This window comes from Zeugodacus cucurbitae, chromosome 4 (assembly GCF_028554725.1).
Source record: "Zeugodacus cucurbitae isolate PBARC_wt_2022May chromosome 4, idZeuCucr1.2, whole genome shotgun sequence".
In the NCBI taxonomy this organism is placed as follows: domain Eukaryota; kingdom Metazoa; phylum Arthropoda; class Insecta; order Diptera; family Tephritidae; genus Zeugodacus; species Zeugodacus cucurbitae.
Window position 1 is genome coordinate 30,194,082 of NC_071669.1, and position 25,341 is coordinate 30,219,422.

The 25,341-nt window shown below is 37.9% G+C and overlaps 2 protein-coding genes across 20 annotated transcripts in view; one reads left to right on the forward strand and one right to left on the reverse strand.

Moving 5' to 3' along the window:
- Window positions 1-25,313, forward strand: part of LOC105218419 (uncharacterized) — a 42,937-nt gene extending 17,624 nt beyond the window's left edge. For 15 of the 19 annotated variants that reach the window (XM_054228949.1, XM_054228931.1, XM_054228934.1 and 12 more), the window contains 2 exons: window positions 17-504; window positions 569-5,890. The gene's annotated coding sequence lies outside the window, so the exon portion shown is untranslated. Of the gene's footprint in view, window positions 1-16; window positions 505-568; window positions 5,891-22,982; window positions 23,216-23,341; window positions 23,396-23,452; window positions 23,519-24,430; window positions 24,805-24,879 lie in introns of those variants that run through there. The other 4 variants (XM_054228945.1, XM_054228947.1, XM_054228948.1 and 1 more) reach the window with 2 other exon arrangements.
- Window positions 1-25,341, reverse strand: part of LOC105219958 (peroxidasin) — a 179,075-nt gene that overhangs the window by 101,286 nt on the left and 52,448 nt on the right. The window contains exon 3 of the mRNA XM_054228930.1: window positions 10,522-10,593. Within this exon, the coding sequence (XP_054084905.1) occupies window positions 10,522-10,593 (72 nt within the window). The remainder of the gene's footprint in view (window positions 1-10,521; window positions 10,594-25,341) is intronic.

Genomic DNA, 25,341 nt, shown 5'->3' on the forward strand with positions numbered 1-25,341 from the left:
TGCTATATAACTACAGTGACCAAGACAATACTACAAAGACTACAAAGCAGGAAGGCAAAGGTGATGCCAAAGGTGAGGTTTCTGGCAGTGCTATCCCCAAAGAATGGCCTATTTTCACAGTTGAGGACATAAAAAAAATAATAGCAAAGTATGCGCAGACACGACGCGCTGCATACCTATTAAGAAGGGTATATCAGTGCTCAAGCGATATCGAATGCATAGACAAAGATGAGTACTCTTCTGGGTCTGAGCTAGTAGTCAGACTCTTAAAACTACATACTGAGAAAGGCCTTTTAAGCGACCCTCAGGAAGATGCAGACGTAACTCTAACTAAGGCGTATTCTACAAATAAACCTCCACCACAGTAAATTAGCTTCATTAGCCCTTCTTAACCGATTGTCAAAGGAACAGCCTGACTTGGTCCTCACTCAGGAGCCATGGGTTAATGGGGGGTGTATTTACGGACTGAAGACCCTTATTCTTTATATATGGCAAACAGCGAAGGTAAGAATAGGTCTTGTATAATGACTAAGAAAAATATTGATGTATTTATGCTATATAACTACAGTGACCAAGACAATACAGCGGTGAACTGGGAAACTGGTGTACACAAATATCGGCTTGTTTCAAGCTATATGCCCTTCGACGAGGATCAAGTACCATCGTAGCTGGTAAAAGAGCTGATACAGGACTGTGAGGCATCCATGTGCATGATTATACTTGGATGCGACTAAAATACTCACCATACTATTTGGGGCAACACTGACATCAACGACAGATGTGAGTTTCTTTTCAGTTATCAGAGACATGGCTCAAATGAAGAATTTATAAGAATGGCAAATAGTAACTCAGATGAATCTGAGCGAGACAATGGACTGGGAGACACTAATGTAATTGTTTCAGAACCACTTAAAAAGAAGCGATAGAGGCATCTAGCACATTGCTGAATTTCTTGGAAAGCCCTGCTTGTCCCGGAATTACAAAGAAGGATAAAATTCAAGTTAATCGGATACATGTAAAACTTATAAAAGAAAATTTTAAGTTGAAAAATATTAGACAAACAACATTACACGATTTTTTTTTTTTTTGAGGAATGGTATTCTTTTCTTGCATCATGCTTTCAGTCGAAAATTTAATGTATACATACTTATTATACTCTCGCAACAAAAGTTGCTCAGTTTGTTCACATAACGGTTGTTTGTGTCACCAAGAAATAAAAGAGTTAGATATGGGGTTATATATATATAAATGATCAGGATGACGAGTTGAGTTGAAATCCGGATGTCTGTCCGTCCGTCTGTCCGTGCTAGCGATAACTTGAGTAAAAATTGATATATCTTAATGAAATGTGGAACACATGTTCCTTGGGACCGTGAGAGGGTTGCTTCAGAACAATGCTCCACAAAATGGCGAAAACCAAAAACATATAAAGTGTCATAACTAAGCCATAAATAAAGTTATAACAGTAAAATTTGGAATAAAGGATCGCACTAGGAAGGGGCATATTTGGATGTAATTTTTTTTTGTGGAAGTGGGCGTGGCCCCGCATCTTAGTCGGTTATTTGTATATATCTCGCAAACCAATGAAGCTGTACAAACCAAACTTTCTGCAGTCGATTCTCTTACGTTCCCTACCACCCACCATGAAAATAGTTGAAATCGGATAATAACGACACCCACCTCCCATACAAATGTTAGGTTGAAAATTACTAAAAGTGCGTTAACTCACTAACGAAAAACGTCAGAAACACTAAACTATCATTCAGAAGTGACATTGTGTGACAAGGGGCAGGGGGGTCAAAAGCTTTGTGACATCACATTTCAAAATTTGGGGCAATATCGTTTCCCGCTCTCTGCGTTCCTGGGTGCTAGACGACTGGCTGCTCTGTACCACGCCGATCACGCTCGGCTACTTCCGCCAGCGGTGGCGTGGTTTTACCGCTGCATATGCATGCTTGTTGTTGTTTGCAAGACTGACAAGTGCCGTCGCACATGCTTCGCGCCGGCGCAGTGACTTCTATTCGTTCCCATTGTTTACTTGACAATTGTCTTCTGCCGTGTAACAGTCATAAATTTCTAAGTCGTAGTATTCTGAAGTATTTTTAATTAGCATAATTAAGTATCTATTATCCACATGGTTCAAGCAACTCACGACTTCCGGTTTTAGACCAAGTATCCTCTGGGTAGCCAACAGACATCCGTTTGAAGGCGAGCTAAAGTGAGAAGGCGAAGCCCGCTTATGCGGTTGTGCGTAGGGGTTGGGACCCACCACATAAAAACACCCCCCAATGAAAAATCTACGAAAGCCTCGGATGAGATACCCCCTTTTGATGACGACCCCTGCAAACGTTTTAAGGATAATGATATAAGGGCATGCACCTGGAATGTCCGGACCCTTGATTGGGAAGGTGCCCCTGCCCAGCTGGTTGATGTCCTCATACGACTCAAGGCTGACATCACCGCCATCCCAGAAGTGCGATGGACGGGACAAGGACGGAAGAAAGTGGGTCCTTGTGACATCTACTACAGCGGCCATATAAAGGAGAGCAAATTTGGTGTTGGATTTGTGGTGGGAGAGAGACTCCGTCGCAGAGTCCTGGCATTCACCCCGGTGGATGAACGTCTTGCCACAATCCGCATCAAAGCGATGTTCTTCAACATATCGCTGATTTGCGCCCACGCCCCAACGGAAGAGAAGGACGATGTGACCAAAGATGCTTTCTATGAGCGCCTAGAACGAACATATGAGCGCTGCCCCCGCCACGATGTAAAAGTCGTGCTAGGCGAAAAAGGTGTCTTTGGAACAATAGTCGGAAAATTCAGCCACCATGACGAAACGTCGCCAAACGGCCTGAGGCTGATGGACTTCGCTGGGGCCCGAAATATGGTTGTCTGTAGTACCATATTCCAGCACAAAAAAATTCATCAAGCAACATGGCTGTCCTCAGATCGAAACACGCGCAATCAAATCGATCACGTTGTGATAGACGAAAGACATGTCTCCTGTGTTCTAAACGTGCGTACGCTCCGAGGACCAAATATTGACTCGGACCATTATCTAGTAGCAGCAAAGATACGCACTCGCCTCTGTGCAGCAAAGAACGCTCGTCAACAAACACAAGGAAGGTTCGACGTCGAAAAGCTGCAATCGCAACAGACAGCCACGAAATACTCTACTCGACTTGTACTCCTGCTCTCTGAGAGCACTCATCAGCATCTCGGTATAAGCATCTCAAACTCACTGCGTACCGCTGCAGCCGAAACAATTGGTTTTCGGCAACGACAAAAAACAAGCTGGTACGATGAGGATTGCCGTCTCGCAGCGGAGAGAAAACAGACTGCCTACCTCGCAACGTTGCAAACGACCACAACACGTGCGGGATGGGATAGATACCGAGAGCTGAAGAGGGAAGCGAGACGCATCTGCAGACAAAAAAATAAAGAGGCCGAAATTCGTGAGTACGAAGAGCTTGGAAGCTGGCAGACAGAGCTTGTCGACAAAAATACGGTGGACTTTATTCCGCATATACATATGTATTGGTTAATATGTGAGGTATATTAGCAAAGTTAAGTGAGCGTATAGTCTTGGATATAGTGCACCTTGCTGGTGAAAATGAATGAAATCCGTTCAGGAATTACCTCAGCCCTCATATACTATATATGACGATTTTCGTTATTCTATTAAACTTTATGCGGAATTTATGTGTTATGTAAATAATACTTCTTCAATAAATTATTAAAAACAAGTAAGGAAGGGCTATGTTCGGGTGTCACCTAACATTTCATACTCCCGCAATTTATTTATTCAATTTTACTAATATAACAAACAATTTGACTCACATATTCTGCATATATATGGCTAAAGTCCATTGAAAGTTTGAAAACCCTAATATTGGTTATATGGAAGATAGATGAAGTTATGACCCGAGATCACTCATTGTTGGCACGGAGACATATTATTAGAAGAAAAATATCTGAGAGACTTAACTATAAATTTCGGTAAAAAAATTGTTAGAAGTACTGAGGTCCTCATATTCTAAATATAGGGTCTTGAAAACTTATGGACCGATTTCGCTGATTTTTAGAAGGGCGATGTCACTCTTTAAATGCAGTATTTTTGCAAAGTTCTGTTCCGGTATCTTCACTAGTACTAACTTTATATATTGTAAAGTAAACTATTCAGACCGACTTCAAAGTTCTGGTATATGGGAAGTAGGCATGTTTGTGAACTGATTTGGACTATTTTCACAACATATCATTGGGAAGCTAGGAAGAAATTATGCAGCGAATTTCATTGAAATTGGTCGAGTAGTTTCGGATATATGGCTTTTGTCCTATAAGTGGGCCGAACCACGCCCATATAAAATTTTGCATACCATTTTGAATGCGCACTTCTGTAGCATCTCTATAATGAAATTTAAGGTTTCTGATGACTTTCCTTACTGAATTAAAACATTTTTTATAGTTTTCAACATAACCTTTGTATGGGAGGTGGGCATGGTTATAATCAAATTTCCTCCATTTTTGGACTGTGTAAGGTAGTACCTAAAAGAAACGACTCTAGAAAGTTTCCTTGCTACAGATTTGGTAGTTTGCAAGATATGTACAAAAAACTTAGTAGTACTTCATACCAAATTATAATAAATAGCTTAATATATGGCTGAGTTATAGCTTTTTCGGTAATTGCCATTTTGTGGTCCGATTACGCCCATCTTCGAACTTATTTCTTAATTATGGTGCCAAGAAATACGTCTTCCAAGTTTCATCAAGATATTTAAATTATTACTCAAGTTAGAGTTTTACGGACGGACGGACACACAGACATCCGGATTAGAACTTTACTTGTCACCCTGATCATTTAAATCTATATAACCCTATATCTAACTCGTTTAGTTTTAGACCTTACAACCAACCGTTATGTGAACAAAACTATTATACTTGCTACTCTCGTAACAACTTCTTTGCGAGAGTATAAAAAAATTAGAATCAAAAGTGCTATTCGATTAGCCGTGAAAATCGATTATTCTCAATGCTTCTGGTCCGGACCATCACGGATAATCGAGACCCGACTGTATGTATGTAAATAAGAAAAAAACACACAGAGTATTTTAATAATATAATAATAAAACATTTCGCAATTAAATAAATTTCTGTAACAATGGATTTAAACTGAGGATATTCTAAAATATTTTTTACTTCTTTAGTTGTCCTACAAACTTTGTTTCTGCAACTACAAATACATTTTTTAGATACAAGAAATCGCTATCATTTGACATGTATGAACGGTTTTATTTTAGAACATATATAATATAAAACTTTTATATATTCTGTAGTTAATTTTTTGTTGGTGATCAAAGTAAAGGTATTGCCGAATATTTTTGTTGTTTGGCTACGATTTTATTTCCCCTTATAAACTTAACTTGATTCTTAAACAAGTTTAACGATCTTTCAGCTATTCGAATATAACTTTCTGTATCTTCCTGATCTGAATGGATTGTTGCACAATTTGAGGCTATTTCATCCTCCTCAGCATTGCATTCCTCTACGTGGTTTTCCTTTCCAGGGATATATTTCACGTCGAAATCATACTCGTTGAGGCGAATTCTCCACATCTGCAGCTTTGTTGGTTCTTTTAAATTATGTAGTAATTAAATTAAATTATGTGTAATTGAAGTGGTCTATGGTCGCTATTTATAATAAACTTTCTACCAAACAAATATGGTCTAAAATATTTTGTGGACCAAACCATTGCTAATAACTCCTTCTCTCTAGTTGTATAGTGAAGTTCATACTCATTCGCGAAACAAATGGGTTTTAAGGTCATTTATTTCTATATTACTCATATATATTACATAGCTTCGCTAGGAACATCAAATACCATTTATAAAATGTTTGCGAATTTATGAGTATTTGACATACAGTTTGTCAACAAATTCTTTGCAAAATGAAAATTGACTCAAAAAATCAACTTTGACATTAAATTTCTTTAACAAAGGTTTAGTTTTTTATGATTTTTCTTTTGCAATATTATTATAGGATATATCTAGTCATAGAATATGTTAAAAAAATAACAAAAGTTAAAACAAAAACATAAGATAGGACTCAAATAAGCAAAAACAACAAAAAACCAATTGTCAATCAATTCTTTGCAAAATGAACAAAAAATAAAAAAAAATACTGCATTGGAAGAACTCTGGACGCAAACTTTCAGAGCTTTCATTTTGGGATTTTTCTAAAATAATACAATAAGTAGATAAAAACCCCAAAAATTTGACTGAAAGAGATGGGAAAAATAAAAAATAGTATTACAGCAACAACAGTAACCATGCACCTGAATAATGTTGTATATAGTCCTTAGCTTAATATTAAAAATTTTGGACACATATTTTTTTTTCCTTTGAAATAATAAAAATATACCAATTGGTTAAATTTCTCATGAACTCATTTACTTGACGATTCTTATTTTCAACTAGATCGGTAGTTCCAATTAGATCTGTGCAATTCGAAACATGAATATATGCCAGAATATTCCGAGAAGAACACGTGTTGGCTTTTTTTTTTTGAAAATGTCCCGTTCATTTCTCATGAATTCGTTCTTCGACATGTGCTTGCATTTTGCAAAGAATTGATTGACAATTGGTTTTTTGTTGTTTTTGCTTATTTGTGTCCTATCTTATGTTTTTGTTTTTACTTTTGTTATTTTTTTAACATATTCTATGACTAGATATATCCTATAATAATACTGTAAAAGAAAAATCATAAAAAACTAAACCTTTGTTAAAGAAATTTAATGTCAAAGTTGATTTTTTGAGTCAATTTTCATTTTGCAAAGAATTTGTTGACAAACTGTACATATTCCAAACTACATGTCGACGGGGGCACCTCTAAACATAGCACGATATTACTGATTTTTCTTGTATTTAATTCTTACCTAAAATAGCAACTTTCTACAGGTATACCGAAACAAAAATAAAAAAAATAAAATCGCTCCACCCTCTATATAGCAAAGAACGCTCGTCAACAAACACAAGGAAGGTTCGACGTCGAAAAGCTGCAATCGCAACAGACAGCCACGAAATACTCTACTCGACTTGCACTCCTGCTCTCTGAGAGCACTCATCAGCATCTCGGTATAAGCATCTCAAACTCACTGCGTACCGCTGCAGCCGAAACAATTGGTTTTCGGCAACAACAAAAAACAAGCTGGTACGATGAGGATTGCCGTCTCGCAGCGGAGAGAAAACAGACTGCCTACCTCGCAACGTTGCAAACGACCACAACACGTGCGGGATGGGATAGATACCGAGAGCTGAAGAGGGAAGCGAGACGCATCTGCAGACAAAAAAATAAAGAGGCCGAAATTCGTGAGTACGAAGAGCTTGGAAGCTGGCAGACAGAGCTTGTCGACAAAAATACGGTGGACTTTATTCCGCATATACATATGTATTGGTTAATATGTGAGGTATATTAGCAAAGTTAAGTGAGCGTATAGTCTTGGATATAGTGCACCTTGCTGGTGAAAATGAATGAAATCCGTTCAGGAATTACCTCAGCCCTCATATACTATATATGACGATTTTCGTTATTCTATTAAACTTTATGCGGAATTTATGTGTTATGTAAATAATACTTCTTCAATAAATTATTAAAAACAAGTAAGGAAGGGCTATGTTCGGGTGTCACCTAACATTTCATACTCCCGCAATTTATTTATTCAATTTTACTAATATAACAAACAATTTGACTCACATATTCTGCATATATATGGCTAAAGTCCATTGAAAGTTTGAAAACCCTAATATTGGTTATATGGAAGATAGATGAAGTTATGACCCGATTTCACTCATTGTTGGCACGGAGACATATTATTAGAAGAAAAATATCTGAGAGACTTAACTATAAATTTCGGTAAAAAATTTGTTAGAAGTACTGAGGTCCTCATATTCTAAATATAGGGTCTTGAAAACTTATGGACCGATTTCGCTGATTTTTAGAAGGGCGATGTCACTCTTTAAATGCAGTATTTTTGCAAATTTCTGTTCCGGTATCTTCACTAGTACTAACTTTATATATTGTAAAGTAAACTATTCAGACCGACTTCAAAGTTCTGGTATATGGGAAGTAGGCATGTTTGTGAACTGATTTGGACTATTTTCACAACATATCATTGGGAAGCTAGGAAGAAATTATGCAGCGAATTTCATTGAAATTGGTCGAGTAGTTTCGGATATATGGCTTTTGTCCTATAAGTGGGCCGAACCACGCCCATATAAAATTTTGCATACCATTTTGAATGCGCACTTCTGTAGCATCTCTATAATGAAATTTAAGGTTTCTGATGACTTTCCTTACTGAATTAAAACATTTTTTATAGTTTTCAACATAACCTTTGTATGGGAGGTGGGCATGGTTATAATCAAATTTCCTCCATTTTTGGACTGTGTAAGGTAGTACCTAAAAGAAACGACTCTAGAAAGTTTCCTTGCTACAGATTTGGTAGTTTGCGAGATATGTACAAAAAACTTAGTAGTACTTCATACCAAATTTTAATAAATAGCTGAGTTATAGCTTTTTCGGTAATTGCCATTTTGTGTTCCGATTACGCCCATCTTCGAACTTATTTCTTAATTATGGTGCCAAGAAATACGTCTTCCAAGTTTCATCAAGATATTTAAATTATTACTCAAGTTAGAGTTTGTACGGACGGACGGACAGACAGACATCCGGATTAGAACTTTACTTGTCACCCTGCTCATTTAAATCTATATAACCCTATATCTAACTCGTTTAGTTTTAGACCTTACAACCAACCGTTATGTGAACAAAACTATTATACTTGCTACTCTCGTAGCAACTTCTTTGCGAGAGTATAAAAAAATTAGAATCAAAAGTGCTATTCGATTAGCCGTGAAAATCGATTATTCTCAATGCTTCTGGTCCGGACCATCACGGATAATCGAGGCCCGACTGTATGTATGTAAATAAGAAAAAAACACACAGAGTATTTTAATAATATAATAATAAAACATTTCGCAATTAAATAAATTTCTGTAACAATGGATTTAAACTGAGGATATTCTAAAATATTTTTTACTTCTTTAGTTGTCCTACAAACTTTGTTTCTGCAACTACAAATACATTTTTTAGATACAAGAAATCGCTATCATTTGACATGTATGAACGGTTTTATTTTAGAACATATATAATATAAAACTTTTATATATTCTGTAGTTAATTTTTTGTTGGTGATCAAAGTAAAGGTATTGCCGAATATTTTTGTTGTTTGGCTACGATTTTATTTCCCCTTATAAACTTAACTTGATTCTTAAACAAGTTTAACGATCTTTCAGCTATTCGAATATAACTTTCTGTATCTTCCTGATCTGAATGGATTGTTGCACAATTTGAGGCTATTTCATCCTCCTCAGCATTGCATTCCTCTACGTGGTTTTCCTTTCCAGGGATATATTTCACGTCGAAATCATACTCGTTGAGGCGAATTCTCCACATCTGCAGCTTTGTTGGTTCTTTTAAATTATGTAGTAATTAAATTAAATTATGTGTAATTGAAGTGGTCTATGGTCGCTATTTATAATAAACTTTCTACCAAACAAATATGGTCTAAAATATTTTGTGGACCAAACCATTGCTAATAACTCCTTCTCTCTAGTTGTATAGTGAAGTTCATACTAATTCGCGAAACAAATGGGTTTTAAGGTCATTTATTTCTATATTACTCATATATATTACATAGCTTCGCTAGGAACATCAAATACCATTTAGACCGATTTCACACAGGCAATTTTTGTTGCGGCAATTCTTAGTTTTATAGGAGAGGGGGCGACCAAGGGAAGCGAAAGAGAGAGAAATTCTCGTCTCTTCGTCGCCCCCTCTCCTATAAAACTAAGAATTGCCGCGACAAAAATTGCCTGTGTGAAAACGGTCTTATAAAATAAAAAAGAATTGATTGACAATTGGTTTTTTGTTGTTTTTGCTTATTTGAGTCCTATCTTATGTTTTTGTTTTTACTTTTGTTATTTTTTTAACATATTCTATGACTAGATATATCCTATAATAATACTGTAAAAGAAAAATCATAAAAAACTAAACCTTTGTTAAAGAAATTTAATGTCAAAGTTGATTTTTTGAGTCAATTTTCATTTTGCAAAGAATTTGTTGACAAACTGTACATATTCCAAACTACATGTCGACGGGGGCACCTCTAAACATAGCACGATATTACTGATTTTTCTTGTATTTAATTCTTACCTAAAATAGCAACTTTCTACAGGTATACCGAAACAAAAATAAAAAAAATAAAATCGCTCCACCCTCTATATACGTCTGAGTAGTTTAAAATCTCGATGCTAAAAACGATGCACACTTTATAGCAGACTAAAACCTGCATTATATAGAGGCTTAAATTATGATAAATTGCAATATCAATTGGTTAAAATTAATAATATTAAACTGCATTACATTAGGGTTGAGGAAGAAATTGGAGTAATTCATTCAACTTACAAATGGGTAAGATCCTTTAGATATGTGAATGTTCCTCTCTGAATTTTTGTAATTAAGTTATTGTCCAAATATCTGAAAACGTAAGAAAATATAATATTAAAAAATATATTAAAATTAGTTAGGCTATCGAAATGAATGATACTTAAATAAATTTGTCGTGATTCACAGATATTTAATTATACTCTCGCTAAATGTCGCACAGAGTATAATAGTTTTATCGCATAACCGTCCGTCTGTGAAAGCTGTAACTTTAGTAAGAATTGAGATACATATGCTGATAAAACTTGGTACACGTGCTTCTTGTCACCATACGAAGATTGCTTTCGTAGATAAGTGAAACTCGACCGCGGCAGTGGTGGACAAAATAGCGAAGACCGAAAACGTATAAAGTGCTATACGAAGTCACAAATGAAGTTGTGAAAGCAAAATTTGGTACAGAGCATAACACTACGGAAAGACATATTTGGATTAAATTTTTTTGGGAATATGGACGTGGTCTCACCCCTGTTAAGTGTTTTATAAAATGCTAAAATTATGTCAATCAAACTTTATGTAGTCATTTTCTGTATGCACTTCATTGTGCAGCATGAATGTGGATGAAAACAGATTATAACCACGCCTACCTTCCATACAAAGTTAAAAAAAAACATCTTTAATTCAGTAAGGAAACACACCAGAAACGCTAAATTTTATGGTAAAAATGGGCGTGGACCAATTTCAACAAAATTTGGTTCATAAAATTTCTTTGGTATCGAAAATCTATAGTTTAACAAGTAAGGAGAGGCTAAGTTTGGTTGGAACCCAGCATTTTATACTCTCATAATTTATTGATATAATTTTATTAAGATAACATACAATTTGACCCATAATTATATTCGGCATATAGTCCAATAGAATAACCAAACTCATCATATATAGTATATGATGACTGAGGTAATTTCTGAACTATTTATGAAGAATATAGCCCACCGTATTTTTGAAAAAAAAAAAAACAATATAATTAAGTATACGGTAGCTGGGAGAAGTTAGGACTCGATTTTTATTATTCCTCTAAATTACATTAAAATATCTGTGAGATTTGACGATATTTTCGGTGAAAAATTATCCTAGGCATTGAGTTTTTCATGTTCGTTATCCGGGGCCTTGAAAAGTTTTAATCCGATTTTCACAATTTTTCCACAGTTGATGCCACAAATCATATACAGTAGCTGCCATCGATTGGTCACTTCTCTGCTTGCTATCTTTGGGCGCTACTCGCCTTTACATGTGAAAGCAACAACAAAGTTATCTAGTTGAATTCGTGCAGGAGTGTATGCGAATACCTTATTAAAAATTCTTTCGGCGTTTGCTGAGTGCTACCAAGTTTTGTTTTACACATTTTAGAACTATTTTACTATTGTGAACGGCTCAAAGGACAAATTACTGTCAAAGTAATAAAAATTGGCGAAGATAAATCGTATGTATTTTTGTATTGAATTTATTGAATAAAAAACTTTAATAAAAATTAAATTTGTTGCAGAAAACGTAAGATTGGTTGTAGAAGAGTTCAGTGCGACTAAGTATAGACAATTCGATTTCAGTGCTGCCAGTTCGTATGAAAGTTTGGAAACTTTGTTTGATTGGCTTGTCTATAGCAGTTAGCCAATCGATAACAGCTAGTATTTGTAAGGTTTTATTACGATATCTCCATTCGTTTTCGATGTGTATAATATGAAGTGAAGGAATCAGATGGAATTAAAAATTGAGTTATGTGGGAAGTAGGTGTGGTGGTGGGTATATACATCCTAAATATACCTCTTCCTTGTGCGACATTAAACGATTCACAAATATACCCTGTCACAAAACCCTGCCGTTGGAGATTTATAAATCAGGTGTTTTTGACTTATATACGTTAGAGTGTTTCTGTCCTGTTAGCTAGTGATAGCTAGCATAGTTTCTGCTGTTAAACTATGAAAACACAAATTATGTGTGTTTGAACTAAAAAGAATTTGATTTCTATTAAAATACGATAATATGAGGGCATACGTGCATATATTAATTAATTTATTGTTTTTTTATTATAAATTTATTTTATTATATATTATAAAAATTAAATTAAAATTTTTAAAGTCAGCACTTACTAGCTGTAAAGAAACACTCTTCACAGCTGTTGATTATGATTAGACAAATGTGACCAACAGATGGCGCGAAATCATAGTCGCACAGGGAGATTTAGAGTAGATAGTCTTCAAATTACTTCGGTGAAGTGATTTTGAAGTGTAATTTTTGTACGGCGAAATCTTGTTAAGTCCAGTAGTTTAATGAGTTAAACTACTCAACAACCTAAACCTCCACTATACAATCGATGTAGCAACCCTCGATATAGCAACCCTCCCACGGTCCCAAGGAACAAGTTTCGTCAAGATATCTTAATTTTTACTCAGTTTATCCGTTGCTCGGACAGACGAACGAACGAACAGTCATCCGGATTTTAACTCGTCTCGCTATCCAGATTATTTTAATATATCTAACTCATTTAGTTTATGACATACAAACAACCATATGCCAACCAAACTATTTCTTAGCAATTTTGTTGCGAGAGAATAAAAATGGGCGAATCCTGGTAGCTAAACGAGAAAGTGCATGATCAACTTTATGAACTAAGTTTTATGTTGTTATAAAATGTGTGCAAAAAAATAAGAATAAATTAACAAAATCAGATAATAACCACGAATATAAAAGCTTGGTAGAAAACTACTTAAAGAGTGATCGGAAATGTGCACTGTGAGAGTAATGAAGTAAACTTAATTTAATTTGGTATAATAAATTAATACCGAGCGTGGTATTCAGAAACTGCCCAACCCATTTCAATTAAATTTGGTACAGAGCATAGGGAAATACTGTTGTTAAGTTTTGAAAATAGGCTAAATCGGTTTAGACCACGCTTACTTTCCACATAACCTAATTTCAAACTTCATCTTATTTTAAAACCTTCCCAACAAAGTTGCTAACAGATTCTTTGAAAGTCATATAGATATGGGTGATTCTACGATAAGAGGTAATTTGTGCGGCAATCTTAAAATATTGGTTTTGTCCTTTATGTTGCCATTTTTTCAAATGAGTCACATCATATTAATGTACTGAATGAAATAACATTACAATTTAATGCATAATAAAAATATTTTTTTTCTGTAATTAAATCTAAAAAAAGTCTCTCCCCTGGCTTGTCCCCTTTCTACTTTTTATTTAATTTTTCGGACAATACATACTTTTTTTGAATGCGATGCTAAAAATATTTTTATACCCTGCCAAATTTTGTTCCGCTTATACAAACATAAATTCTGTCCCCTGTAGTATTTCTCTGGCAAAATAACAGCCAAGGAAGAGATTTCGTGAACAGAGGTAATACTATATAGTGACATCCGGAGCGGAAGTCGTGAGCCACTGTAGCCTTAATACTATCTTGCGACAACTTCTGAACATGATCTCTTCCTCACCATGGATGGAGGCATCAACAAAACCAAAAATATCTGCCTCGCAATCCAACGCAGAATCACTTTTGCCAACAGATGTTTCTTTGGGCTGAGTGGACATTTGAATGTTAAAGTCCTCTCTCGACGAACCATTGCAAACAGCGAATACAGCAGATGATGGTACGATGATCTGTATGAGCTATACGACAACATTGACATAGTTCAGCGAATAACGAGTCAGCGGTTCGATGCAGTATCGGCTAGTGGATGCAGAGGAACAGGAAGCCCTTCACTCCGAAGGAAAAACAAGTTGAAAAGTGACCTGGCTTCTATTGGTATTTCCAATTGGTGCCAAATAGCAATAAGGGGAAATGAATGGTGCGCTAGATACCTAGATAGATTTGAATTTGTTTTTTCATTCAACATAACGTCCGTCGAATACAATTGTGGGTCAAATTGTATGTTATTTTAAAAAACTATATTAATAAATTGCGAGAGTTTCAATATCCTTTACTTGATTCACGTTAAAAAGATACGTCGAACACGCTTCTGCGGTTGTGCGTTGGGTTTCTGGAACCACCACATATAAACGAAACACCTAATGAAAAATCGAAAAAGGACTCGAATTGTAAACCCCCCTTTTGATAACGATCCCTGCAAATTTTTTAAGGATCAAGATTTGAAGGCATGGAATCGGACGCTTAATTGGGAAGGTGCCTCTGCCCTGCTGGTTGATGTCGTCATATGACTAAAGGCTGACATCGCCGCCACCCAAGAAGTGCGATGGACGGGGCAAGGACGCGAGAAGGTGAGTCCTTGTAACATCTACTGCAGCAGTCATATAAAGGAGCGCAAATTTGGTGTTGGATTTGTGGTCACTGAGTCCTGGCATTCACTCCGGTGCCTAAACATCTAGCCACAATCCGCATAAAATCAAGGTTCTTCAACAAATCGCTTATTTGCGCACACGCCTCTACGGAAGCGACGGACGATGTGACCAAAAATGTTGCAAATATTTCATCGCTAAGGTGGGTAAAGAAGGTGGTTTTGGCACAATATTCGGAAAATTCAGCGTCAATGACGAGACATCGTGAAACAGCCTGAGGCTGATCGACTTCGCTGGAACCGGAAATATGGCCGTCTGTAGTACCAGATTCCAACACAAGAAAATTCATCAATCAACTTGGCTGTCTCCTGATCGAAACACGCGTAACCAAATCGATCAAGTTGTGGAAGACATGTCTCTTGGGTTTTAGACGTCCGTGCGCTCCGAGGACCAAGCATTGACCGACCACTATCTTGTAGCAGCGAAGATACGCACCCACCTTTGTTAAGCAAAAAACGTTCGACTTCGAAAAGCTGCAATCGCAATAGCCAACAGCCAAGCAATTTTCTACTCGACTTCCAATCCTGCTCTCTGAGAGCACTCATCTGTATGTATGTATGTGATTGGCGTTGCAACCGTTTAGCCGGTTATAGCCGAATCGACGATAGTGCGCCACCTGTCTCTCTCCTTTGCAGTTCGGCGCCAGTTGGAGATCCCAAGTGTAACCAGGTCGCTCTCCACCTGGTCCCTCCAACGGAGTGGAGGCCTTCCCCTTCCTCGGCTTCCTCCGGCGGGTACTGCATCGAACACTTTCAGGGCTGGAGTGTTTTCGTCCATTCGGACAACATGACCTAGCCAGCGTAGCCGCTGTCTTTTTATTCGCTGAACTATGTCAATGTCGTCGTATAACTCGTACAGCTCATCGTTCCATCGTCTGCGGTATTCGCCGTTGCCAATGTTCTGAGGACCATAAATCTTGCGCAAAATTTTCCTCTCGAAAACTCCTAGTGTCGTCTCATCTGATGTTGACATCGTCCAAGCTTCTGCACCGTAAAGCAGGATGGGAATGATAAGTGACTTGTAGAGCTTGATTTTGGTTCGTCGAGAGAGGACTTTACTGTTCAATTGCCTACTCAGTCCAAAGTAGCACCTGTTGGCAAGAGTTATTCTGCGCTGGTTTTCGAGGCTGACATTGTTCGTGTTGTTGATGCTGGTTCCCAGGTATACGAAATTATCTACGACCTCGAAGTTATGACTGTCAACAGTGACGTGGGAGCCAAGACGCGAATGCGCCGACTGTTTGTTTGATGACAGGAGATATTTCGTCTTGTCCTCATTCACCTCCAGACCCATTCGCTTCGCCTCCTTATCCATGCCGGAAAAAGGAGAACAAACGGCGCGGTTGTTGCTTCCGATGATATCAATATCATCGGCGTACGCCAGGAGCTGTACACTCTTGTAGAAGATTGTACCTTCTCGGTTTAGCTCTGCAGCTCTTATAATTTTTTCCAGCATTAGGTTAAAGAAGTCGCACGATAGTGAGTCACCTTGTCTGAAACCTCGTTTGGTATCGAACGGCTCGGAGAGGTCCTTCCCAATCATGACGGAGCTTTTGGTGTTGCTCAACGTCAATTTACACAGCCGTATTAGTTTTGCGGGGATACCAAATTCAGACATCGCGGCGTAAAGGCAACTCCTTTTCGTGCTGTCGAAAGCAGCTTTAAAATCGACAAAAAGGTGGTGTGTGTCGATCCTCTTTTCTCGGGTCTTTTCCAAGATTTGGCGCATGGTGAATATCTGGTCAGTTGTCGATTTTCCAGGTCTAAAGCCACACTGATAAGGTCCAATCAGTTTGTTGACGGTGGGCTTTAGTCTTTCACACAATACGCTCGACAGAAGATTGTATGCGATATTTAGGAGGCTGATCCCACGGTAATTGGCGCAGATTGTGGGATCTCCCTTTTTATGGATTGGGCAGAGCACACTGAGATTCCAATCGTCAGGCATGCTTTCTTCCGACCATATTCTGCAAAGAAGCTGATGCATGCACCTTATCAGTTCTTCGCCGCCGTATTTGAATAGTTCTGCCGGTAATCTATCGGCCCCCGCTGCTTTGTTGTTCTTCAAGCGGGTAATTGCTATTCGAATTTCTTCATGGTCGGGTAATGGAACATCTGTTCCATCGTCATCGATTGGGGGATCGGGTTCGCCATCTCCTGGTGTTGTACTCTCACTGCCATTCAGCAGGTCGGAGAAGTGTTCCCTCCATAATCCCAGTATGCCCTGGACATCGGTTACCAGATTACCACCTTGGTCTCTACATGAGGATGCTCCGGTCTTGAAACCTTCGTTAAGTCGCTTCATTTTTTCATAAAATTTTCGAGCATTCCCTCTGTCTGCCAGCTTCTCAAGCTCTTCGTACTCACGCATTTCGGCCTCTTTCTTTTTTTGTCTGCAAATGCGTCTCGCTTCCCTCTTCAGCTGCACTCATCTGTATCTCGATTTAAGGGAACTGTGCTGGTACGATGAGTAGAGGAACAGACTGCCTACCTTGCAACGTTACGACCGACCATAACACGTACGGGATGGGATAGATACCAAGAGCTAAAGAGGGAAACGGGACGTATCTGCAGACATAAAATCGAAATGCTTGGGTATGAAGAGCTTGAGAAGTTGGCCGACATGGGTAATGCTCGAAGAAATGAAGGGACTTACAGAACGTTTCAAGACCGGAGCATTCTCATGTAGAACCCAACGTGGTAATCTGGTCATTGATGTCTAGGGCATACTGGAATTATGGAGGGAGAGTACACCACCAGAAATTGGCGAACCCGATTCCCCAATCGATAACGATGGAACAGATCTTCCATTATCCGCCCATGAAGAAATACAACTAGCAATTACCCGAATTAAGAACAACAAAGCGGCGGGGCGGATGTATTACCAGCCGAGCTAATCAAATACGGCAGCGAAGAACTGATAAGGTGCATGCATCAGCTTCTTTGCAGAATATGATCGGAAAAAAGAATGCATGACGATAGGAATCTCAGTGTGCTCTATCCAATCCATAAAAAGGGAAGCATCACCTATAAGGTTCTATCGAGCGTTTGAAAGACTAAAGCCCACCGTCAACAAACTGATTGCACCAAATCATGGAGAAGACCCGTGAAAAGAAGATCTACACACACCACGTTTTCATCGATTTTAAAGCTGCTTTTGACAGCACGAAAGGGAATTGCTTTATGCCGCTATGCCTGAATTTAGTATCCCCGCAAAACTAATACGACTGTGTAAGTTGACGTAGACCAACACCAAAAGCCTCGTCAGGATCGGGAAGGACATCCCCGAACCGTTCGATACCAACGAGATTTCAGTTCTCACTATTGTGTGACTTCTTTAACATGATGCTGGAAAAAATAATACGAGCTTTTATAAGAGTGTACAGCAGCTGGTGTACGCCGATGATATTTATATCATCGGAGGCAACAACCTCGCCTGGATAGGAAGCGAATCGAAGGGGTGGCGCTTGCGTCTAGGTTACCGTGTTACTGTTGACAGTCACAACTTTGAAGTCATACATAATTTCGTATAGCTGGGAACCAGTACCAACAATGTCAGCCTTGAAATCAGAGATAAAGAGATGTACAACTCTCATATCATTGGAAGTGAGAGCGCAATATCAAACGTCAAAACCTCCTCGACTTTGACAGTTGTCTGGATGGAGGAGGTTTTGACGTTTCGCAATTGGGAAACTGGAACGGCCAGATTGAAATGTTGCTAAAAAAATTATACGACAGAGACATTTTTAGCCGCCGTGCAAGATTACTTATAAGAGCTTAAAACAATAAATATAAATGTAACGCAACGGGAAATTAATTTTTCATTGAAAATTGTAAAAAAAATTATCAATTGTCAGTTGATCAGTGATAATTTACCTTATTTATTACTGAACAAGCAATTTTAACATACTTTGATATCGCTGAATGAAATTTAAATATGTAATTTTTAAATTTAAAATTCAATATAAAATATTTTTTAACCGTAATAAATGTTGGGAATTTTAATTTAAATGCCCAAAAATTTGTATTTTGTCTGGTTTGGCAATAATGCCAATTGTTATAAAAAACGCTTATTTTGAGGCGCTCTCACACTGGAATAAGTCGGACATCCCTTTATCACTGCTTGAAATCCAACACAGAATCACTCTTGCCAACAGGTGCTGCTTTGGACTGAGTAGGCAGTTCAAAAGCAAATTCCTCTCTCGACGAACCAAAATCAAATTTTTCAAGTCTCTTATCATTCCCGTCCTACTCTATGGTGCTGAGGCGTGGACGATGTCAACATCCGAGGAGACAATACTAGGAGTTTTCCAAAGGAAAATATTTCGCAAGATTTATGGTCCTCAGAACATTGGCAAGGGCGAATAACGCAGACGATGGAACGATGAGCTGTACGAGTTATACGACGAAATTGACATAGTTAAGTGAATAAAAAGACTAGATCATGTTGTACGCATGGACGAAACCAATGCAATGGGAGAGAGGCTCCTTAACATTTTGAGCACCGACTTCTACCATAGGTTTTTTTTATCAAAAAATTCAGCCAATCGTATACAAAAACGTATATCGTAAGTCTTTGTCGCCAAATTGCATATGATTTTCAAGTCGATTAAAATTCAATAATAATAAATGTAGATTTTATTTTGTATGGTAAATCAATCTTAAGAAGCGTTTTAATCGAGCAGAGGCCGGTTATTGATCAATTAGGTCCTGTCTAAAAACGATATAAGAGAAACTGTCTTACATAAGGTGATTAATGTAATAGAAAAGTTGTTACATCATAAATAGTATACAATGGTTGCCTTTCTTGACATAAAGGGAACATTTAACCATAAAGAATTTAGCACGATAATTGATTCACTGTCACACGCTGGCACAGAAAACACACCAAATGGGTAAAACCGATGCTTATGAATAGGATAATGATATCATCAAACGGATCAGCAACACGAACAAATTACGTGAGCTTTTCAAGGAGGTGTTTTATCCCTCCCTTTAGTGGGTGGTGTCGCTAAACAAAATACTACTTGAACTCACCGAAGAAGATGAGCTTTGAGCTCACTAGCAGAAAAACTTCACTTGTGACATAACTGACATAGTACATTTCTAATTCACCAGAAGCCAAACCTTGAATGGCTGTCCATATGATGTATCATACATTATACAATAAATTTTGGGTAGATTTAACTACTTTCGGAATCACATCTAAAATTCCTACTGAATTGCTATTGCTACTTGGTCGACAAAAATTCCTCTTGGCTATACCTTCCGCGCGGTTGTCGACTGGGCAATGGGTGGCGCTGCCTACACTGCTGGGGTCTCAAGCTACCTATGACAAGCTTAGTCACGGCAGTGCAGGCAGGCGCCATCGAGCTAATGCTGATATACTCCCCCATCATATGATGATGGATGGATGTTGGAATGCTATATATGCATCCTCATAAGGTGTTGGAGGCGCCAGCACATCAGCCATTGCCAGTGAGATATCTGGCGATAGGTACACCGATAGAGAAGAAGACCTTATTCGCTCTCAGTATCATTCGACCTGGGTTCCAATTCTGGCAACAAGAGAGGGTCCCGGATGAAGCCCAGCAAGGAGGCGTTGAAAGCCAAATCGCGATACAAGGCGGTGGTCGCCATTTGTAACCGACTCGAAGGCAAGACCAACCTAAGCGAAGAGGAGACGAAACGGTTGGCTTGGGCTAGAGAGGAGGTGAAAAGCGGCCGAGCGCACTTTGCCTCGCGCAGTTGGTGTAATGCCTCGAACTCAGCATTTGCTAACCGAATCGAGGAGCATATTGCTGAAAAGCGACAACGGTCGACAGAAAGCGAGCCGAAAGCGCCAGGCTGAGGAACCAAAAGTCAAGCGCGCGGACGACAAGCCGACAACGTCCAGAGCAGCGGCGGCAGCTAATGAGGTGGCAAAGCAACACTTGATCGTGGTTCTCATTGACTGCAGTAACCCGCTGGGACAGATGACCCTGAAGCTGTGGAAAGTAGTCGAAATGAAGCTACTAGAAGCTTCCCGAGGATGGACGCCGATGCAAGCGCACCAATGCCAAAGTTATATGGAGAGATGTTGCTTGGAGGCGTCAAAATCCTTAAATGCAATTACGACCCGTCGATGACATGGGTGAACGAAACGATGAGAACGATTTCAAACCTGTGGAAAGACGCGAAACTAGAGGTTGTGGATCGGAGTAGCATTCCGTCCGTTCCTAAGGCGAGGGTTGTGATACCTCGCGTAGTAGACCCGGAACATGCACTTCGGCTGCAACAGGGACAAAACCCGGACCAGTGATTGGAGAGTACTGAGCGTGGATAAAACTGCAAACGCAGATGGAGGCCAGAGTTACATCTTCCAAATTTATAAGGCGGCTGACGATATTTTATATGCTAGATTCGGGTAGATGGGGTGGGGAGTTGGAAGGGTGTTCCTTCGCCTCAAAAAGCGCCACCCAGCGGACGGCAATGAACCCCCGCTTGAGAAAGGTGAAGTCGAGAAAGATCTCGGAATTGAAGAGATAATAGCGACTTCACTAGTCTTGCAGGAGGTGTAGGGATCACCTGCTCAGCATTCTGAAGTTAATGAACCAGGAGCTGACGGTACTTCAGGTGAACCTCCACAGAAGTAAAATCGCCTCCGCCGAACTCCTCCTCAATCTAGAGAACGGCGGCTATTACGAGACCTTAGTCAAGGAACCATGGATAGCATCGGGTAACGTGGTCACTAGTCACCTAATTACACAACTTATACGCCGAACGTTACTAACAGGGTAAGAACGGCGATACTGGTAAACAAAAAACTGTATTCCCATGCTAACTTAAATCTCTCCACAGATGACTTGCCGGTGGTAGGGGTAAAGGCTGGCGGCTACATCCAGCAGAAGGAAGCAGACGCTGGTAGTTGGCGCTGACGCTAACGCTCACCACACGGTTTGGGAAAGCCACGATATCAATCAAAGAGGCGTGTCCTTATTAAGCTTCATCTTAATAAGTAATCTAGTGATAGCAAACCGTGGGGAGGAATCTACCTATGTAGTACCCACCTCGAAAAACGTCCTAGCCATTACATTTTACTCCAGTGGTGATACAACGGTAGAGAACGGGGGAGGTGGAGGGTACTAAGTACACCATCATTCTCTGGCCATAGATATAGACGATTATCTATTAGAACTGAGGTAAAAGCTAGACTTGAGGCAATGAGAAACCCCAGAATTACAAACTGGCTGCTACCGACAGCTACTGTTTGGTAAAAGATTTAGACCGTGCGCACAAATAAGAGTGTTCACGTTTTAGAGCGTTCATGTTTTCGAGCGTGCGCTGTATATAGATGTCTATATAAATGGAGGGTTGGCGTGGTTAGTATTCGATTTCAACCATTTTCATGATCTCTAATTGGATGCAGAAAAGAAGTATGACCAGAACAATTGGTTTTTATAGCATAGGTAGTTTGCGAGATATATGCAAAAAAACTTTTGAGCGCTAGACCACGCCCACTTTAAATTACATCCAGAGGAGGGCATATCACTAATTCCCCGAATTTTTATAGCTATATTTTTGACTTTGTTATTACTCTTTATAACCTTTCGCGTAACACTTCTAACTAACACCAACCTGTCGGTTACAATATGATCTAAGTATTTTTCTGGAAATATATAGATTGCTCTTAATTTAATTTAAACAATATTATTATAATTCGAAGATAGGAGAACATTAGCCCTTTCGACCCCGACGTTGCTTGTGATTAATTGCACCAGTTTGATGATTTAAAGCAAAACCTGTGTTCAATTTTTTAACTTGATTTAAGTGGCTACTTATAGGTTAATATATTAAGAATGAAAATCAAAAGTTAACAACATTCTTCACCGTCATTCTTATAGTTTTTTTCAACACAGTGCATTAATGTCGTTGATCATTTTTGAACGGACATTTGCAAACATTTGTTAGGTTCGATCCAATTATGCATTTTTGTTCGAAATTTATTGAATAATATAAATAATATTTGCTGGAAAACAAGGTTGTTTGTAAGTCGCTTGTGTATTAAGTTAGAATTTTTTAAATCTCACAAGTTGCCTGTGGGCAAGGTTGTGCCATAGTAGTAATACAATTTTTTGTTTTCAGTTCCCTACAAGACGGAGCTAACTCATACACCACTACACATGCAAATTTTTTCAGCTTTTACCAATACATACACATCGCTAACATTTTGTAGTTAAGTGACAATCTCGGTAGTTAGAGTAGCAAACTTCATTAACCCTAATTTTTGTATGTGTAAGAGAGAGATACAATGAACCGTTCAAAAATCGCCGCCATGGCCGCTGTTCATTTCAAAATACAATTTTAAGTGAATGGATGTAAGTGCGTTTTAAATATTTCTTTTATTTTGTTTAGTGTTTTTGGATATTTATCCATCTTATAAATGCATTATTTGTGTTACTTTTGTTATTTGTTTTTATAATTAAAATTGCATTTCATTGTAGTGTGTGTGTGCACAGCAAAGGAGGAGCAAGGAGGTGACGGTGAAATTGGTGGAGGTATGTTTCATATATTTTTAATACATAATACAAATTAATAATTTTAAATAATTCCAGGTTTATGGATTAGAATTGGTGTAATACATAACAACAACAACGCAGAAAACAATGGGAAATAACATGGTAAATATAAATGCGTATATGTGCATGTTGAGTTAGTGCGTGTTAAGATGTACATACATATGTACATATGTATGTATGTACAAGAATGCATCTGTTGCATTGTGTCCAAAATATTTATTTAGAATAATTTTTATTTTGATGTTAAAAAGTTTTTTATTTTTTGTTTAGTTATTACAAGCATTAAGCTCTGTATATATATATATCGCTCATTTACTTGAATAGTGTCACAACTCAAAAAAGTCGATTTTTCAGGAGAGCGATTTAAAGTTTTCAATTGTCTCTTATTTAGCAAATATAGAAAAATTTCATCAGTTTATTGACAAATCTAGTGGACTGTAATATATTAAAAACAATGTTGAGCATAAATGGACCAAATACTCATGTTTTTTCTTGGGCATAAACGTGACCCATTTTGAATTGTGTCGTTATTTGTGAAATAAATAATTCAATTTCGCCGTCATAAGTCAAATTGCGTCGTTTTTGTTGAAAAAAATCAATACGAAAAATTTAATTACTTTTCACCAATATCGTTGTAATACAAAATATGTCTTTCTTTCTGAAAAGAAAACCAAATTCACTCTATGACAACATGTGTTGAAACACAAAATATGTCTCTTTTTCAGAAAAAAATCCATGCCTAATTCTGGCACAACTGAGAAGTGCCGTTATTTTGGTTAAAAACTAATGCAACATAACAAGTTTAAAAACGGCACATTCTTATTTCACGGTTTATTTTTCTACGCATCGGAATGAAATTTTTATACAATATGGACGCTGCAATTGCGCACATTTCTGCATACTCAACTCAAAAATCGTGTTTTTTGAGTTGTGACATTATTCAAGTAAATGAGCGATATATATATATATACGTTTGTTTTTTAGCATTACTTATATTTTCATTATCCATTTCAGATAATGAAAATACAAAGGCGTTAGGCGTCAATTGATAATACCAAGTGAAGACAAGTCCTTCTCCACCTGGTCCTTCCATCGGAGTGGAGATCTCCCTCTTCCTCGGCTTCCACCGGCTGGTACCGCATCGAAAACTTTCAGAGCTGAGGCACTTTCGTCCATTCGAACAACATGACCAAGCCCTCGTAGCCGTCTCATCGGATGTTGACACCGTCCACGCTTCTGCACCATAAAGTAGGACGGGAATGATGAGGGACTTGTAGAGTTTAGTTTTTGCTCATCGAGAGAGGACTTTACTTTTCAATTGCCTACTCAGACCATAAACATAAATACTTTGCACAAATGGAGGATTACAATAGCTACAACTTTATTAGGTTTGTACTACGAATGCAAATATATTCATATTTTCTAATCGTTAATAACAATTTCTATTTCTAATATTTTTCAAGCATGATAAACAAGACAACAACAAATCCCATCGGACATTTAGATTAGCAGTTGCACAACCTCTTTCCGACGAGCTGAACCTTTTTATGATGTACATATAGGATAGGATTGTGTGGAATTGACATCAAACAATATTGGTTCATTAGTTTCGTTGGATCCTTACAGGATAGTTATAAGGAAATCGTTCGCGTTTAGTATTAATTTATTCATTTGCTAATTTATAATTTAGATGTAAAATATTATTAAATTATACAAATGAATGTTCGAATACTAATAACATTCGTAATAGTAATGGAATTTTATTTGAATTGTATAACAACAACTACAAAATAAATAGCTGCAAAAACATTTGTAAAAAATCAATGTATAAATAGCTGCAAAAACTTTTGTAAAAAGGCCACTTTGTACTGAAATGCTAATATTTAAAATTAATCTATAATGATTATTAAAAATTTAAAATAGTA